This window comes from Quercus robur, chromosome 2, assembly GCF_932294415.1.
Source record: "Quercus robur chromosome 2, dhQueRobu3.1, whole genome shotgun sequence".
In the NCBI taxonomy this organism is placed as follows: Eukaryota; Viridiplantae; Streptophyta; class Magnoliopsida; order Fagales; family Fagaceae; genus Quercus; species Quercus robur.
The window spans coordinates 80,800,160-80,818,190 of NC_065535.1; the positions used below are offsets into that span (position 1 = coordinate 80,800,160).

The following is an 18,031-nucleotide window of genomic DNA, read 5'->3' on the forward strand; positions in this document are numbered from 1 at the left end:
TTGGTTGCATCTAAGTGTTGGCAGGAATTACAGGTCTTGTTTTAAGTAGGATTGTGTTTAGGAAGAAGAAAATAGGAAAAAGTAAGGACCTATAGCCTATAGCCGCGTTTCTGAAAACGCAGATACAGGAAAACCCAATTTGGTATCTAGAGCTGCGTTTTCAAAAACACAGCCCAAAACGGTTTATAGTTGCGTTTTAGACACCCTATAGCCGCGTTTTTACACACCCACAGATGCGGTACCTATGGCCGCTTTTTTTTAGAAAACGCGGCTATAGACGCTGTTTGGGCTGCGTTTCAAACGCAGTTCTAAGTTGCACCAATAGCCGCGTTTTCATAGAAAACGCAGCTATAGGTCCCGCATCTGGGTTGTGTATAAACGCGGCTCTAGGGTGTCTAAAACGCAGCTATAGACCCCGGTTTGGGCTGCGTTTTTAAAAACGCAGCTCTAGGTCCCCGCAAGGGGCTATAGCCTCGCTGCATAAGCTGTGTTTTGCAAACGCGGCTAAAAAACGCAGCCCTAGCCTATAGCTGCGTTTTTTGTAGGCTATAGCTGCGTTTTGCAAATGCAGCTATAGCCCTTTTTTTTTGTAGTGATGACTACTCTCTATTGCAAAGTGAGCATTTTTTATACAACCCAGGAACATATTTGCTTAGATTATTTTTTGTGGGCAAATCATATGAGTATTTGACACCACTCTCCACAAAAACATCTTGAGTCTGTCATGGATGTCCAACTCCAAATTTTCTTCTTTTTATTTTTTTTATTTTTTTATTTCACCAGTCTAGATTAGGGATTTATGTGGTGGGGTAATGAAAGCTTTTCCATATTTGTATTCCATGTGCTTGTGTGATAAAAGTAGTTGTATCAACTTTTTGAAGAAAAAAAAAAGTAGTTGTATAAACTTAATTGGTGAATGTCTCTAAGAATTCGTTGAACGGTTCGGCTTGTTTATAAAATAATATATATATATATATATTCTTTTTTTTTTTTGCAAGAAACTATAATATATATTATTATATATTATAATTTTTTTTTTTTTTTTTTTTGTCTAGTGTATGTGAGATTAGGAATTAAAGAAATCGGAAATTCAAAAAAAAAAAAAATAAAAGAAACATTTTTTTTTTTTTTGAGAAACAAACACACACACAAGGGAGAGGGAAATAAGTTCTAACCCAAAGGCACACCATAACTCCACTCAAAAACCATGGTAACTTTTAAGGGAGGGTGAGGCAAGTTATACTTCACATAACATACTCTCTTAAGCAATGTGGGACAAAGTAAAGAAACTGGTGAGTCTTTGATAAAGTAAAAAAAAAAAAATTGGAATGTGGTCTTGAAGGAAATATCAAAGTGGACTGAGAAGTTTTTATTTATTTATATATTTTTTATTTTTATAATTTTAATTTTTGGATAAGTTTGTGTAATTTTACAAAACCAAGTATGAATTTGGTTTTTAAATTAAAATTTTGAAAAAATTAAAATAAAATAAAAAGGTTTTCATTCTAAAATTGTAATCATTTGCAAAATTTTTATAGTATCTAGATAAATTAGATACTATCAAAATTAGTTATCCAATATTATTTTATAGACTCTCTATTGGTGTGATTGATGATCTTCATCTTCAAACAATCCATTTCTAAAATTTGCATTTTTATGTACAAATTTAAGCCTGTACACACGTAGCTATTGGCTATGAAATGAGTTAATTGTAGGTAATCTCTCATTGGTATTTATTTATTTATTTTTTATTTATTTTTTTTAAACCTATTGGTTTTACTTAATAGAGTAATAGTACAATTGTAGGTATTAAGAACATTATAAGCCTACTAACCTCATCACACGCGCTTTACGTGTGCAACGAGGCTTTGTTTTTTTTTTTTGGTCTAGTGTCGTAATTTTTTTTATCTAAATTTTGGATAAGTTTTTTTTGAAGATATGGATTGGTATGAAAATGTCCTATTTTGTAGGCATTTTAAGTGGAGTTGAAAATATATTTTTACTAGGTTGTCCTCAAGTTTTTCCTGTTAAATGTAAGGTTTAAGGATATTTTTAAATCACATAAAAATCTAGTTCAAAGAGGGAAATTCTCTTATATATAGTATAGATAATATATATTATTATATATTATAATATATATATATATATATTTACATATTCATTAGTTAGAAAGCTTATCCATTCACTTAGGATATGTTTCTTTTGATTGAAAAAAAAAAATATATATATATATATATATATATTTCATTTCCGGGTATTTGGTCAGGTTGAAAATGTCCAGCTTGAAAATAGTTATAAATTGACCATAAAATTACCCACTTTGATACATAAATTATTTTGTGCCTTTCTCACTCTAAAACAATTTCATGAAAATTTACTAGTCGCTTTCTCTCTCTCACCCCACCCATTACCGCCATGACCTAGCCACAACCACCAACACCACTAACCCTTCTCTCTCTCTAACCCATCGACCATCATTGTCGAAGACCAACCATAGCCCACCCACGACCGGCACCACCACCCTAGCAGTTTGGCACTACCATAACGCAACCTCAGCGACCCTACCTCTCTCTCTTTCTCACTTTATGACCCACCCACCCACCTAACTCTGCCACAACCATCACTCCAATGACCTCAACCCTTCCTTGGCAACCCCTTGCGAGTTTAAATTTTGTGTTATGATTTTTTTCCATACAAGCCAAAACACCTTAAAAGTTTTCTTGTGCGTTTTTAGAACACAACCAAACAATTAGAAATATTTTCTTTGCAATCATAATATTTTCACGAAAATATTTTATAGTCATAAATAATTTTTAGTTGAAACAAATGGAGGCTTAGTGTACTTCTAGAACCACACCATTTGTTACAACTTATTGAGGTGATTAACTGTGAGTGGTGGGCAAACACTTTCACATAAACCTACTACATTTTTTTCCATCATTTAGAGTTGAATACATTGAAATTGTGACAACAATTATGGCACAAAAATTGTGTCCCAAAAATTTCTCGTTCACCTGGTCAAATCCAAACACATTGTTTGCTCATTAATGACATGATAGATTAATAATTGAATAGAAAAAATTTGATTATAAAATAGTTACAAAATTGATTCTAAAAAAAACAATTAAATAGTTAGAAAATTGACAAGAGTTCTTTCACAAGTACAGATTATTACTTTATATTTGATTTCAATAAAAAAAAATTTTATTACTTCAATATATTAAGCTAACTAATATTACCAATACGTAAAATGGTTTAATAATAATATTTATTGTAATTTAACTTTTTAAATTTAGAAAATGTCAAAGTTAAGAACTATTGATAGCCACTTTTATGAGGAAAAATTTCATGTGTTCGATAATTCATAAGCCATTATAAACATTATATAAAACACTTTTTTTTCCTAACAATTTATTGACAATATATTGAACCAAGACATGTTTAAACCAATCCTAAATGCAAAAGCATAATTAAAACAAATTGAAATATAATGGCATAATAAAAGGATCAAAATACACTTTTGGTTATTAAAATTTGAGATTGTATTCATTTTGGTTATTTACATTTCAAAATTTTTATTTAGACCTTTTTATCCATACCAACTACCAAGTCATGTTCCAACTCTTTAGCAAACCGTGCCAGTTGATGTGCAATCTTATTGTATACCCTACGTGATTGCGTCACCGCAATAAATTTGAAATTCGCGAACATACTATATATATATATATAAAAGTAAAACCAATTATTTAATTATTTTCCTTATTTGTTTCCATTCTTTTTCCTACCTACGTACATACACATAGAGGAAGATATTTTCTTTTTTCCTTTCCTTTCCCTTTCTTTAGGTGGAACCAAACATAGCCTTAGGATCAAATAAGATAGCTTCAACTTATCGTATTGATCAACCCAATGCACAAGTTGGGTGGGTGGACACTGGACACCATTTTTGGCTCTATTATCTTGCGTCAAAATGAACGAACAAAGAAAGTGGCAGCTTGGCGGGCAGTGCTGAAAAATTCATGCATTTGCACGTTGGCACAAAGCGAGGACCTGTAGGAGGAATTAGGATCCGACCTTCCAAGTCACGTAGTACATCATACAACAGCACGGCAGATCCAGAAGCAGCCAGCCCCATGAATTCCTGACCCTCCAGAGTCCAGACTTGTCAATTCACTCACGCCCACCAATAATGCTACAAGGACGGTTTCTCAAGTTACCCGAAGTGCAATTCGGTGTAGAAAAAGCACACAAAAGTGTTACTGACTCAGTCATTCATAATTATAAAAATAATAAAGCTACCTAAACCCCGTGTTTTGACATGCACATTTTGCTGACTGATTCTCGATCTCCGAAACTCTCAAGATTCTTCGTGACACCTCACGTTGATTAAAACTTTTATTTCATTTTATTTTTTTAGTATGAAAAACATGAGCATATTTTAATTAAAATTCCTAATTAAATCATTCCCTTCGTCAAAACTAAGGAATTAAAGGGGAAAAAAATCATTGGTCAACATTCCCAAAAAAAAAAAAAAAAAAAAGAAGTTTCACGAGGCGGCCTGCTTTGAACACACCCTAATCTATCTGCACTTAATTTTGCTTAGATGTAACTTAAATGTGATTGGATTAGGAACTTTAGCGCTTTACTAACTACTAATCATTGATTGACATTTAAGTATATTGCAAATTTAGGTGCATCTCTTGAGTGTTCTTTCATGAGGGCTTAGATTTGGGTGATGTATTTGGTATTAAATGATATCACATAACTATGTCAAAATTTAACGGGTGCTTTTAGGATAATTATTAATAAATTAATTAATTATTTAATCATTTTTTCATAAAATATTTTAAAAAATAGTTTCTAAACTAATGCTTGTAGGACATCCATTAACAATATTATCATTTCACTAGTCTACTACTTTAAGGACCCGTTTGGATGGAAGGGAAAAAGAAGAGATAAAATAGAGTTGACTGAAAATAGGTTAAATTATAATTAAATTTACATTATTCTACTTTATTTTCCTTCTATTCCTTTCAATCCAGACGAACTATTAATAGCGTTAGCCATTACTTATTAAATATTACTTTTTCCTAGATCCAACGGTCTAAATCAATTCATCCAAATGGGAATACACATGCAGTAAATGCTTTTTATTTTTGAGAATCTCATGCAGTAAATGCTAAAATGACGTGGCCCTGATTACACATTAATTTTCCAACAAAACCTCGATGAACAAAATAATTATATAAAAAAATCAGAAAAGTGGTGTACAAATTATTTAATAAATAAATACGCACAAATGTCACTTCGACGCGCCTGTGCTACATTTTTTAACACCAACCAATCACAACACGAGGCCGTGCTTTATGTACTTTTTTATTATGCACAACAGAAACCAACCCTCGCTTTCCTTTCAAACTAACCTAACTCCTCCTCTCCTCAACGCGCCTCATCCACGCGTGAATTTCTCACCGCTTCCCCTCAGTCTCTCACACAAAACGTGAACAACTCGTACAAGCACCCCCCTCTCTCTCTCTCTCTCTCTCTCTTAGGCCAACAACTAACCAAAACGAAGAAGTTTCTTTCTCTCTTTCTCTCACGCTTTTGGATTTTTCATGCTCTCTTTCTCTGAGCGAATTCTTCGGCTCTGGCGTTTCGAAACCCTAGATTCGCTCCCATTCTAATCCACAGGTATTTTTTTTCGTTTTTTACAGATATGTTTTTGTTTTCGTTGTTTTACGAAACCCGATTTTTTAAAATTTTCGCGAATTTTGGACACTTTTTGCTGCTCAGATCCGTTCTTCTCGTTCTGTCAAAAATTGTAATCTACTTTCAAATTTCTTAATTTTTTTTAATCATAATCATTCTCTATGTTTAAATTCGCGAATTAAATTATTTATTTTACTCACAGAAAATTTTTATTTATTTATTTTGCCGTTAGTTCACACAATGTATATGAGGAAGACTGTTAAATACTAGTTTTACTGCTTTCAGTTACATTACGATGAATTTGTTTGATTTTTTTAAAAATAATTTTTTTTTTTGTTTTTGTTTTTCGAAAGTGTTTTCTTTTAGTAGTGTTTGAAGGAGTCAATAGTAAAGCTTACTCTTGTATTTGAATTCTGCCTGACAATACGATGGAAAGTTAGTTAATTTTTTTGGCTGCGTTCAATTTGTATGATAGTATTTGACTTTCTTATAAAGCAAAAGTAGTAGTAGTAGTTTTTTTTTTTGTTTGGTTTACTTTTCTTGTTTTATGAATTTCTGTTTTCTAAATTCTTATTCTTGATTCCAATTATTTTTTTTTGTTGCGAATTTTCAAATACTAATTTTGTAGCATTGCATTGTAATTCTGTATCATTTCGTTGAATTCGGGATCTGCATTGTTGCTAGGAAAGCCAAAATTTGTTTCTTTAGCTTAATTTGATCACAGAACCTGAAATAAATATTTGATTCCTATGCTTCTGGCTTTTTCTTTCTTTTCATAGAAACTGTACTCAGCTAAACCAACTCAGTGAGAATGGAATCTTTGGTTTATTTATTTAGCTAGATAGTAAAGATGAAATATTTAACCTTGCAATAAACAATTTATTTTTAAAATTTTCTTTTTTTAATTACCTTTCCTCGTCGATTTAGCTATATTAATGGAAATTTCTTGCTAATATGGTTTTTTTTTTTTTTTAAAACACTGTCCCTAATGTACATATGTGCTAAGGCTTTTAGTGTTTTTTATGTTTCCAGAGGGAGCACTGCTTCAGTTGTTGTCTTTAGCTAATGAAAATGGACATAGAAGATAAATTTCTAGCTAAAGGTATGGTTTTGATGTATCCTATATGTTTTATTTTTCTTTCATGGGTACAAAGTTTTTTTTGTGTGTTTATATTGCCATTTTAATGCTTCGTACTACAGGTGGCTACTAGTAAAAAAAACCATAGAAGTGGGTGGTTATCATTTATGGTGTGTTATAATTATAAAGTTATTGTAGCTACTTCTCCTAGTTAGTATTCAATTTCTTTTGTTTCTCTTGGTTGTGGCGTACCTTTATGAACATTGTTACATTTATGTTGCCTTGCTGTCAAATGTAATTTTGTGCTTGCAATATTACTTTAATCTAGAATTTCATTTATTTGAAAAGTTATGATGCACAATCAACAAGCTCTTAGCATTCCTGATAGGTTCAGAGGTAGGGATTAGGGAATCAAGCATTTGCAGCGACGCTTATTGCTTAAAATATTAAGCCTTACTAGAGGATTGTCTTATAACTGATTCTGTCCTACACGTGTTTTTGGTAAAATAAGAAAGAGGTCTATTGGTCCTCCAAAGTCAGGATAAGGCTTTCGTTCGCTCAGTTTTTGGAAATTTGCTTCTTTTGTGCAGTAGCTTGACCATGGTGGCATTATTAATTAACTAATTTTATGAAAATAAAAGCTTGCATTGAATTTAATTTATGATTGTTGCTCAAGATGTTTGTGACTTGTGAGTATTTTTTTTGTATGCTATTAACATATCCATTAACTGTATCAATTTTAATTGGCTTAAACATGTTGGGCTCAACAGAAATGAAAACAAAAAAGATGACGGGTATTGGCATTGAGCTCTAGCTCAAATGGACATATCTTCTCCTATAAGGATGGAGTGGAAGGTAAGGTTTGTGAGTTCAAGACCCATTGTATGCGCATGTAAAGTACCATTTAAAGAAAAAAGAAATAAAATACATGATAGTTATCTAGTTGAAGCCTTAAATAAAGAATCTTGTTAATGGAAATGTGATATGCATTTCAAAGTGAGATAGGAAGCCTTTTGGAGGAGGTGTCTGGTTAGATCAAAATTTTTAAGAGAAATGTTGGATTCAAAGGAAGCTATTCTTGATAAGAATACATGCAGCATTCAAAGGAACTTTTCATGAAGAGAAGCACTTGTTACTTATTGGTAAGGGAAACCATCTTAATTATGGTGGACTATCTGTCTATCATGGGGAAATGTTTACATCTTGGAACATAATTGCATTTTTAGTTTTTAATTTGATGACCATAATAGAGGCCATGAAATTATGTCACAAATTTGTCCAATGAATTTCATAGGTAGGGTATGAAATTCGGATGTTGTTTTTCATCTCGCGCCTCCCTTTGTCATCCAAGATTTTATTATTTGGTAAGTAATTTCATTAATGGAGAAGTACACAACCCAAGTACACAGGAAGTATACATGCGATACCAATATTTTCTTACTATTTTAAAAAAGTACAAAATGAAATTTGGGATTTTAATTATGTTTATTTTCTATCATATTGAATTCTTATATCTGGAAAATTTTTTCAGTTTTCCAAAGAAAATAGATGCCAAATTAGAACTTTAAATCTCTTGTAAAATTTTCATGTCTTGTCTAAAATTCCTAACGGAACTGATTATTGAACTTAGTGACTGCTAAATATGAAACGATAGTCACTTATCAAAAAAGAAAAGAAAAAGGAAACGATAGTTGGTGCGGGAAACACCATCCGTATAAGTTGTAAATGATTTGAACTCTCATTCTTTAAGTGTCGGTCCATTGAAGTAATGTCTATGTACATCTCAAACTTTCTGTTTATATGGATTTTGAACATTAAAGGGGATAGACAGATAAAGGAGTTCAGGTCGTTACATTGACATGTAGGCGTGTTGATAGACCAGTCTTTGGTCTGACCCATTGCAGCTTTTGGATTCGGTAACTGGGTTATAATTTGTTAGATCCATTAAATGGAAAATTGAGTTTCAATTTGGGTCAACAAATTCTCTCTTTCTCTCTCTCTCTCTCTCTCTCTCTCTCTCTCTCTCTCTATGTATATATGTATATATATATATATAGTCCTTTTTGAACCCTGGCGGTCTTGAATATCTTGAATTGGGCTGCTCCTTCAAGAATCTGAGTCTCCTGCAGCCCACTTCTGGGATGCCCCCACAGTTTCAATCTTTTTCCCCATTTTCTTCTCATGGTAAGGAAGGATCTGTTGTTGATCAGGTGTTCCCAAATTTCTGTAAAATCTTCACTTCCCCCCTTGTTTGGATTTTTTGATCTCTATTATTGTTGTGTGGAAAGGATTTGGAAATTTGTGTCCTTATGAAAAGGTTATCAATGTACCACAATCTAGTATAGTGTTCATTTGGAAACAGCTTATCTAGCTTTTTACTAAAAACTTTTTGTTGAAAATGTGCTAAAGTATAATTGTACCTTAAAAAAAATTGAAAAAGTGAGAAAAAGCGGAAAAAAGTGAGGTTTTAAAAAGCTGTATATAAAAGCTAAAAGCTAAAGCTTAAAGCTGATGCCAACCTCACCCATAGTTAACATAAACTACGTTGATTTGTGGAAATAATTGTTTACTAGGATCAGCCAGGTTGGTTTGTTCTTTTATCAACTGTTTATGATTTCAGTAGTGAGCTCTCAACTGGTTAATTACTGGTTAGGATGACTGGTTTCCCCGGTGTCACATGGTTTTGGCAATTTTAATAGGTCACGTACATGGCTGAAAAAATATTTTGCATTCATGTTCCTTAAGAGTTTTAACTTGTCTACGAGAAAAGTGAAATGACAGACAAATATATTTCATATTTTTGGCTTACACAACGATATAATTATTTGGGACCTGGTGTTTCAACCTTGCATACTTCCCAAGTACTAGGGTTGCGCCCCTTCTTGCGCTTTTTTTACTGAATTTGTTTACTTGTCGAAAAGAGTGATTATTTGGGAACTCCTTTCCTCAATGAAAGTTTTATTTATTTATTTTTAAATTATTCGGTGTTGTATTTATTTAAGTATCTCTTTTTCTATTGCCAATAGAGGTCTAGAACAAGTTTTGGGTAAGGGAAGTAAATGTGTGGGATTCTATCTTTCAAGATGTTATGTTGTATTCAACTTAAGAAACTGTACATGGAAAATTTAATGGGACTAGTATTCTTCCATTGATAGAGCAATATGTTGGCAAACATGATTTGATGTTCTCATAAGATTGGTGTAATTGAGATGAAAATACTGAGGTGTTTGAGTGGAAAGATTAAGGAGGTTAAGTTAGAAATAAAATTAATCAGGAAACAAAAATTTTGGATTACGATCTGATTGGTTATGTGAATAGAAATAAGTAAGCAGCAAATTTGTGCTTGAAATTTAGATTTTTGAAAATTTACAGATTTGAGTACCTACCTTAATGGTTATATGCATTTAAAGTTTGTATTTTTGGTTCAAATTTGTTTGTAGTATTTGTTCCTGTCAAAGACTTACTCTAATTCTTAGTTGGTTTCTTTTTTCTGTATAGTTTCTGGTGTTCAGAGCCTTTCTTCCAGTGTGCAAAGTACCCCAGAGAAAAATGGGCACTCAGATGATGCTTCAAGAAGTCCAGAACTCCTCCAAGAGTTTCTGAAATCTGGTCCAAAGAAGGAACTTCTTCGAACATGTTTTGATAAGGAAAGGAAAAACTCATCGAAAAGCAAAATGACTGAACTTCATAAGACTACTAACAAGACCATCAAGAAACAGGACTCAAGAAAAACTTCTTCTAGTTCAAACAATCAGTCTTCTAAAAAGCAACATCGGAAGGGGGAAAATCCCATGCGACTCCCATCATCTCCGCAACAGTCTTCAGATTTTGGAAATTTGAACTCATGGATCTGTAAAAATTCTGCTTGTAGAGCTGTTCTATCCATAGATGACACATTTTGCAAGAGGTGCTCATGCTGTATCTGTCACCTATTTGATGACAATAAGGATCCTAGTCTTTGGTTGGTATGCACATCTGAACCTGGTCAGGGAGACTCCTGTGGGTTATCTTGTCACATTGAGTGTGCCCTTCAACATGAAAAAGTGGGGGTTGTTGATCTTGGGCAATTGATGCAGCTAGATGGTAGTTATTGCTGTGCTGCTTGTGGCAAAGTTTCAGGGATACTTGGGTATGTAATTTTCTTGCATCTCCTGAGTTGGGTATGAAATTGTTGATCTTGACAGGCTGTTTTCTAGCCTTTTCTCTGGAAGTTGTCACTGAGCTGAATTAGTCTTTGGTCAGGCACCTTGTTAATTGTTGCCATACTTCATGATATGGTTGACAGCTCTTTCTCTCTCACCCCCCCCCCCCCCCCCCCTCCCTCCCCCCTCTTTCTTTTGAGATGAATTGGTTTTTTTTTTTATTTTTAGTAGGAATTCTATGGAGTGATCTTTGAACTGTTTGTTTGGCACTAAGATAATCATTTACCATCACAATAGCTATTGCTGCCAGTGAATTTCTTTGCTGGATTGATTTCTATGAGATACACTGGGCCTTAGTGAACTTAAGTGGCTGGTGAATAGGAGATCTTCTCTCTGATCCATATTGAGATGGAATCCATGTATAATGGAAAAAATATAGAGCATTGGCTACAAGTTTTTCTTTTTTGTTCTGGTAACTGATTTTTATCCTTGGGCTGATGGGAATGATATGATTTCATCTGGCAGTTGTTGGAAGAAGCAGCTAATGATAGCAAAGGATGCTCGCCGTGTTGATGTACTCTGTTATAGGATATACTTGAGTTACAGGCTCTTGGAAGGTACGTCCAGGTTTAAAGAACTGCACGAGATTGTAAAAGATGCAAAGGCTAAACTAGAAACTGAAGTGGGTCTAGTGAATGGCATATCTGCCAAGATGGCACGTGGCATTGTCAGCAGACTCTCTATTGCAGGTGACGTGCAGAAACTCTGCTCTCTTGCAACTGAGAAAGCAGATGAATGGCTGGCCGCTGTTTCAAATGCGAATCCAAATTGCAGAGGTTGGGAAACCTACTAATTGGTCTTCTTTGTCTTTCTAATTGTTTGAAATGCCTATACAAAATTTACTTATTAATAGATTTTGTTGGTTTCCTTTGCAGAAGATTCACTTCCTGCTGCTTGCAAATTCTTTTTTGAAGATGTAACATCATCGTCTGTTGTGATTATCTTGATTGAACTGTCTAATGCATCATCTGATGATATTAAGGGCTACAAGCTCTGGTATTGCAAAAGTAGAGAAGAGACACACACAAAAGATCCCATTTCTGTATTTCCAAAAGCTCAGAGAAGGATTATGATCTCCAATCTGCAGCCCTGCACGGAATATACCTTTCGGATAATTTCATATACAGATGCTGGGGACTTGGGTCACTCTGAGGCCAAGTGTTTCACCAACAGTGTTGAGATACTTAACAAGAATTCCAATTTAGCAGTTGCCATGAACCGTAAGAAAGAGAATCCCCACATTGGAGGCAGTTCTTCTAGTCCCAAAAGGGAGCTCAATAATACAACAGCAGATGGTTCTTCTGGATTTAAGGTTCGAGACCTTGGAAAGATCCTGCGTCTTGCTTGGGCTCAAGAGCAAGGCTGCCTTGATGGGTTTTGCAGTCCAGAGGTGGAAAAATGCTGTGAAGTAACAAAAGTGATCAAGCCTGAATCTCTTGAAGAAAGGTCACCTTTTGTTTCGCGTGGGCTTGACTTGAATGTTGTTTCAGTGCCAGATTTGAATGAAGAGCTCACCCCTCCATTTGAGTCCTCCAGGGATGAAGATAATGGATGCACTTTGCAGCAGGCGGTTGAGGCAGATGATGACGCTGCTTCTCATGACTTAGAGAAGAATGGTTTCGCCAGATCACATGGAAGTGGCGACTCACAGACATGGACACATGGGCCAGCTGTGGAAGTCCCAGCTGTTGATTCGCGGGCAGAGTTTTGCAGGAATAGGGCTGCAAACTCTAATGAAGAGACACATGATTGTGACAGCACTTTGATAAATGGGTCTCCATTCCGAAACCCCAATGGTTCATGTTGCTTAGATGAGAGCTTTGAGTACTGTGTGAAGATAATCCGACTGCTGGAATGCAGAGGTCACATTAAACAGGAATTTAGATTGAAATTGTTAACATGGTTTAGCTTGAGATCAACAGAACAAGAACGTAGGGTGGTCAACACATTCATTCAAACACTGATGGATGATCCGAGTAGCTTAGCAGGCCAGTTGGTTGACACCTTTTCAGATGTTATATACAACAAGAGGCAACGAAACGGATTCTGTAGTAAGCTGTGGCATTAAATAAGGGCACAGCAGTCTGATTTACAGGATTGTTAATTTGCTTCATGTTTAATTTTTTCCTGCGATAATTTAGCCCTGATTGTTTTCGCCGTTCTTTATACAGGCATTTTTTCTTAGTCACCATCAGAAGTGATTCATTTTTATCACGGTTGTCCGGCTAAAAGATTTGAGTTGCTGATTGCGGAGACAGTTCCTGATGATTCTTGGAAGGGGGGGGCCTAGCACGTAAGGTTTCGTGCTGTAGAAGGCATATTCCATTTCCTATTTTATTCTAATTACATTGAAGTAGCTGCATTATTCAATCATGGAGGATACATGTATAATTACTTCATCATTTTCCCTCTTTAAATTAAAGAAGGGTACATGGAATCGATCCTGAATTTACATGATTAAGTTATCTTCTTCGTTGTCATAGTCTTTGTTTTCTATCGCTTAGTTTGTACTTTCCATTTTTTCATTGAATTGAGGATTTGGAAACAATAGAAGAAATTCTAGCAATTTCCTGATTTTTGGAGTAAAATAGCACTGCATCTCCGGTTTCACATATCAGGGGAAAAGAAAATCCAGTTTCCAGTCTTTTCTTCAGGGACAGTGTAACTCATTGCATATTTTGGTTTCATCTCTCTCTCTCTCTCTCTCGGGAAAGGGATTGGGGGATTTGAAAATAATAAGTCTATTTGACAACATTTTGAGGTAATAAATTGTGATTAGTAGATAATAAAAATAGTTAGTAAGAGATTTATGTGAAAATAATATTACACCAATTACAATTTCTGACTTTGCAACCAATTGTGAAAAAAAGAAAAATAGAAAAAAAAGAAGCGGATTCAAACATTACTCATTTGACCTTGAACATGCCCATGATACAGGGGATGGATTTGTCAATTCACCATTGGCTAGTTGATTGGTTCAAGTAGGCAATAGTTAGACAAAGAACAATAATTTAGGGGTGCGCTTTATAAACCGGTCTCGTAAGATATTTTCTCCCATTGAAATTCTCGTTTTTCATAAACAAGGGATTTTTTAGAAAATAACTATAAAACCCAAACAATATCATTAGTTAGGAAACGTTTCAAAGTAATTTGGTTTCTAACAATTCGAGTCCAGAGGATTCGATTTTTGGGTTGTTATTTTATTATTTTGCCAGCAACTAAGGTGGCCAAAGTGTCCACGTAGGCCAGAAATCGAGTTCATTGGACTCGGTTTGTAAGCCTAGAAACCAAGTTCATTGGACTTGGTTTGTAAGCCAAGAAATCAAGTTCATTGGACTCGATTTTTATACATATAAATCAAGTCCTTTGAACTCGGTTTCTATGTATAAAAAACGAGTCCAATGAACTCGATTTTCTAGTCTCATCAGTCTTATCTCACAGCAGCATCAGTCTCATCCCACAACATCAATGGTCACGTGGGCTTACCCCAAATCGAGTCCAAAGGACTCGATTTTCGTGAATGGTCCCCAGCCCTCCACGTATTGCCGTGGGTCCCAATTAGGACCTGTTTTCCTCCTTATCGTGGGGTCTCACAGCTTCAGCTCTATATTCTCTTCAGAAACTCAGCTCTATACTCTTCGAAACAACTTTCCTAAACTCTCACTTGCACTCACAGAACACTCATCTCACACAACACTCTTAGGTAATGTTTTTACAATATTGTGATTATTTGCTAGTTTTTTTTTTAAAGAAAAATTTAGAACATATTAGGAAAAGATTTGTTTTTGTTATTTGTTAATGTAAATATTGTGATTAATTTATTTGTTAGTATATTGTGATTATTTGCTAGTTTTTTTTTTTTTTTTGAAATTAATATTAGGACACATTTATATAAGATCATGAATCTACTTAAGAAAAAATATCTATAATGACTAGTAATATTATGATTAATTATTGGGAATATTTAGTAAATAATTGTGATTAAATTACAACATATTGGGAAATTTTTTTTTTGTTAGTGCAAATATTGTGATTAAATTATTTGCTAAGTTGGTTTTTTTTTTTTTTTTTTTTTTTCAAATTAATATTGTGATTATTGGGAATATTTAGTACCAAATATTGTGATTATTATGTTATTACAACATATGGGAATATTTGTTTCGTTTGTTAGTGTAAATATTGTGATAATATGCTAAGTTTTTTTTTAAAATTAATATTGTGATTAATTATTGAGAATAATTAGTACTAAATATTGTGATCAATTGTTAGGAATATTTAGTACTTTTAGGTCTTTATCATGGATATGAAATGGATTATGAGTTTGATACCTAAGATAGTAGTCTTTTTACCATAAATTATTTTAAGATATATTTGTTTAAGATTTGTAACAGAGATTTCAATGGATAACTGGTTGGTATATAATATTTTTGTTCATCATAACTTATTTGAATGAGTTTTGAAAGTCATGCCCCTAGAATGATTTGGAATTTTTAAAGAATATGAAATTGGTAATGACTATTTTTGTAAGATTACTAAAGGTGAGTATATGCAAATTTGGTTGAGATTAGTATTGTTGGCATTTCATACGCAAAATTTTGTGATTGATGTTGATTGAGCGTTATAAATTTGTCACTAACACAATTGCACTTGATGATCTATAAGTTGACAATGATCCATATAAATATATACTACGGTGGACCCCTTAGCAATGCCAACCCTTATGACGGATTCTCATTTCAAGGTCCGGGTATCCAATGCTGCTATATGATGATATGTTGTAAGCTAAAGACCCTGAATGAGCTGAAAGTAAAAATTATAGAAGAGTTGCAAGTGAACCCTGCTTTGCATGACATACATATTACTTTTCGTTCTCCATATGAAGTCCTTAATCAATGCATTAATTATAGATATATGGCGATAACAGAGGACAAACATGTGAAATTCATGTTTAGTAAGATGCAGAAATGGGAACAAGTAGCAGATTTTGAGTTTTACATCACTTTGGAGCTGCGTGCGGAAGTCGGCGTTGAGGAAGAAATTGTACAAACAACTACATCTCTACAATTTGTAGTCCTAGATGATCAATGCACCACATTGGGAGGCTATACACCCCCTTTTCAATAGACACCAGCAACAATTGAGAGCAAACCTGGAAATAGATATGAAGATCAATTTTGTACACATCGAGGTAAATCCTCTATAGTTCCAGTAGTTGAAGATGAAGACAAAGACTGTTTTGGGGGAAGATCTTGACGATAGAGATGAGTACGAATAGAGGATTGACAATGGCGACTTTGACAGGGGTGTTGATGACCATGAAATTACTCCCATTTCTCATGTTGATGATATGGCTGAATGTGATGAAGATGATGCGGACGCTAATGTTAGAGTTCAACATGTTACAAATACGACCCCCGTTTATGAACCTCCTGCCTCATCATTTTATGAAAATACTTGGAAAAATATAGTTGATCCTGAAGTTGTTCAGCAAGCATTTGGTTCTTCTTGGAATGCGGACATGAATTTTGCGAAAGGGTTGATTTTTGTGAATAAAGAGGCGGTGAAACGTGCATTAACCATTTACGCCGCAAAGCATAACAGAAACATTATGACTAGTAGGTCAACCAAAAGTAGACTATCTGTGAAATGCGGGGATGAATCATGCATGTGGTACGTTGGGGCAGTTGTGAAGCTTGAACTTGGACTATGGATGGTCACATCTTATAGAGGTCCTCACAATTGTATACCCCTTGCCACGGCCCTTGATGGTAGAATGATGGATTGTAATTTTTTTGCAGCAGAATTTGTTCCATTGTTGTAAGAAAAACACATGGCAACAATTTATCACCTCGGAGATTTCATTAAAGGAAAGTATTATGGGCATAAGCTTTCTTACTATAAGATATGAGATGCGAAACAACGAGTTATTGCAAAGATATTCGAGGATTGGGAAGAGTCTTACCAAAGGTTGAGAAAATTATTATTGGCATACTGGGATCAAGAACCTGGCACCCGGTTCTGGTGTCACACCATACCCAGGGACGAGTTCGGTGATACAATATTGCACTATGTATTTTGGGCTTTCGCTCCATGCATTGAAGGATTCAGACATTGTAAGCCAGTGATTAGTATTGATGGGACCCATTTGTATGGTAAATATCGAGGGGTGTTGTTGATTGCAAATGGCCACCGATGCCAACAACAAGGTTTTGCCTCTCGCCTTTACTGTTGTGGACAAAGAGTCAGGGCCTAGTTGGGGGTGGTTTTTAGAACGCTTCAGGAATTCATTGGGGGATATGATAGCAGATAAGGACATCTGCGTAATTTCTGACCGACATAAGGGTATTCAAAATGCAATTGCAAACTGGCCTACAGATGATGATGGACGACTACGAGTAGTTCACAGATATTGCCTTCGACATGTTGCTAGCAACTTCAACACACATTTTCAGGACGCCACTTTAAAGTCATTGGCCTTGAAAGTGGGGTATGCAACTCAAGAAGCTAAATTTAAGTTGTACATGCAACCTATCAAGGAAGCTGAGACCGAGGCCCTTAGGAAGAAACGGAGAACCGAGCGGCAGGAAAGTGATCCCAACTCATCCACCATGCCATACACATATCTAATGAAAGAGGATCTAGACATGTGGACCTAGCTACATGATGGTGGATATCGTTATGGGGCTATGACAACCAATGTCTTGGAGTGCTTCAATGTTGCTAGCAACTTCAACACACATTTTCAGGACGCCACTTTAAAGTCATTGGCCTTGAAAGTGGGGTATGCAACTCAAGAAGCTAAATTTAAGTTGTACATGCAACCTATCAAGGAAGCTGAGACCGAGGCCCTTAGGAAGAAACGGAGAACCGAGCGGCAGGAAAGTGATCCCAACTCATCCACCATGCCATACACATATCTAATGAAAGAGGATCTAGACATGTGGACCTAGCTACATGATGGTGGATATCGTTATGGGGCTATGACAACCAATGTCTTGGAGTGCTTCAATGGAGTACTCAAAGGTGCCCGTGGCCTACCCAT

General features: G+C 34.8%; 1 protein-coding gene across 4 annotated transcripts; it reads left to right on the forward strand.

Annotated features, from left to right (window-relative positions):
* Positions 1-5,452: 5,452 nt before the first annotated feature.
* LOC126715267 (VIN3-like protein 1) lies at positions 5,453-13,471 on the forward strand. Of its 4 annotated transcripts, none has more exons than XM_050415796.1 (6): positions 5,459-5,691; positions 6,742-6,811; positions 10,286-10,916; positions 11,455-11,765; positions 11,865-13,040; positions 13,161-13,471. In XM_050415796.1, exons 2-6 carry the CDS (start codon positions 6,775-6,777, stop codon positions 13,172-13,174), a joined length of 2,169 nt encoding a protein of 722 aa, XP_050271753.1. In that variant the 5' UTR covers positions 5,459-5,691; positions 6,742-6,774; the 3' UTR covers positions 13,175-13,471. The 4 variants fall into 4 exon arrangements, with proteins under 4 accessions (XP_050271752.1, XP_050271751.1, XP_050271753.1 ...); XM_050415797.1 differs by adding an exon at positions 7,558-7,642 and having other exon boundaries at positions 5,460-5,691; positions 11,865-13,471; XM_050415795.1 differs by having other exon boundaries at positions 5,453-5,691; positions 11,868-13,471.
* Positions 13,472-18,031: the final 4,560 nt, after the last annotated feature.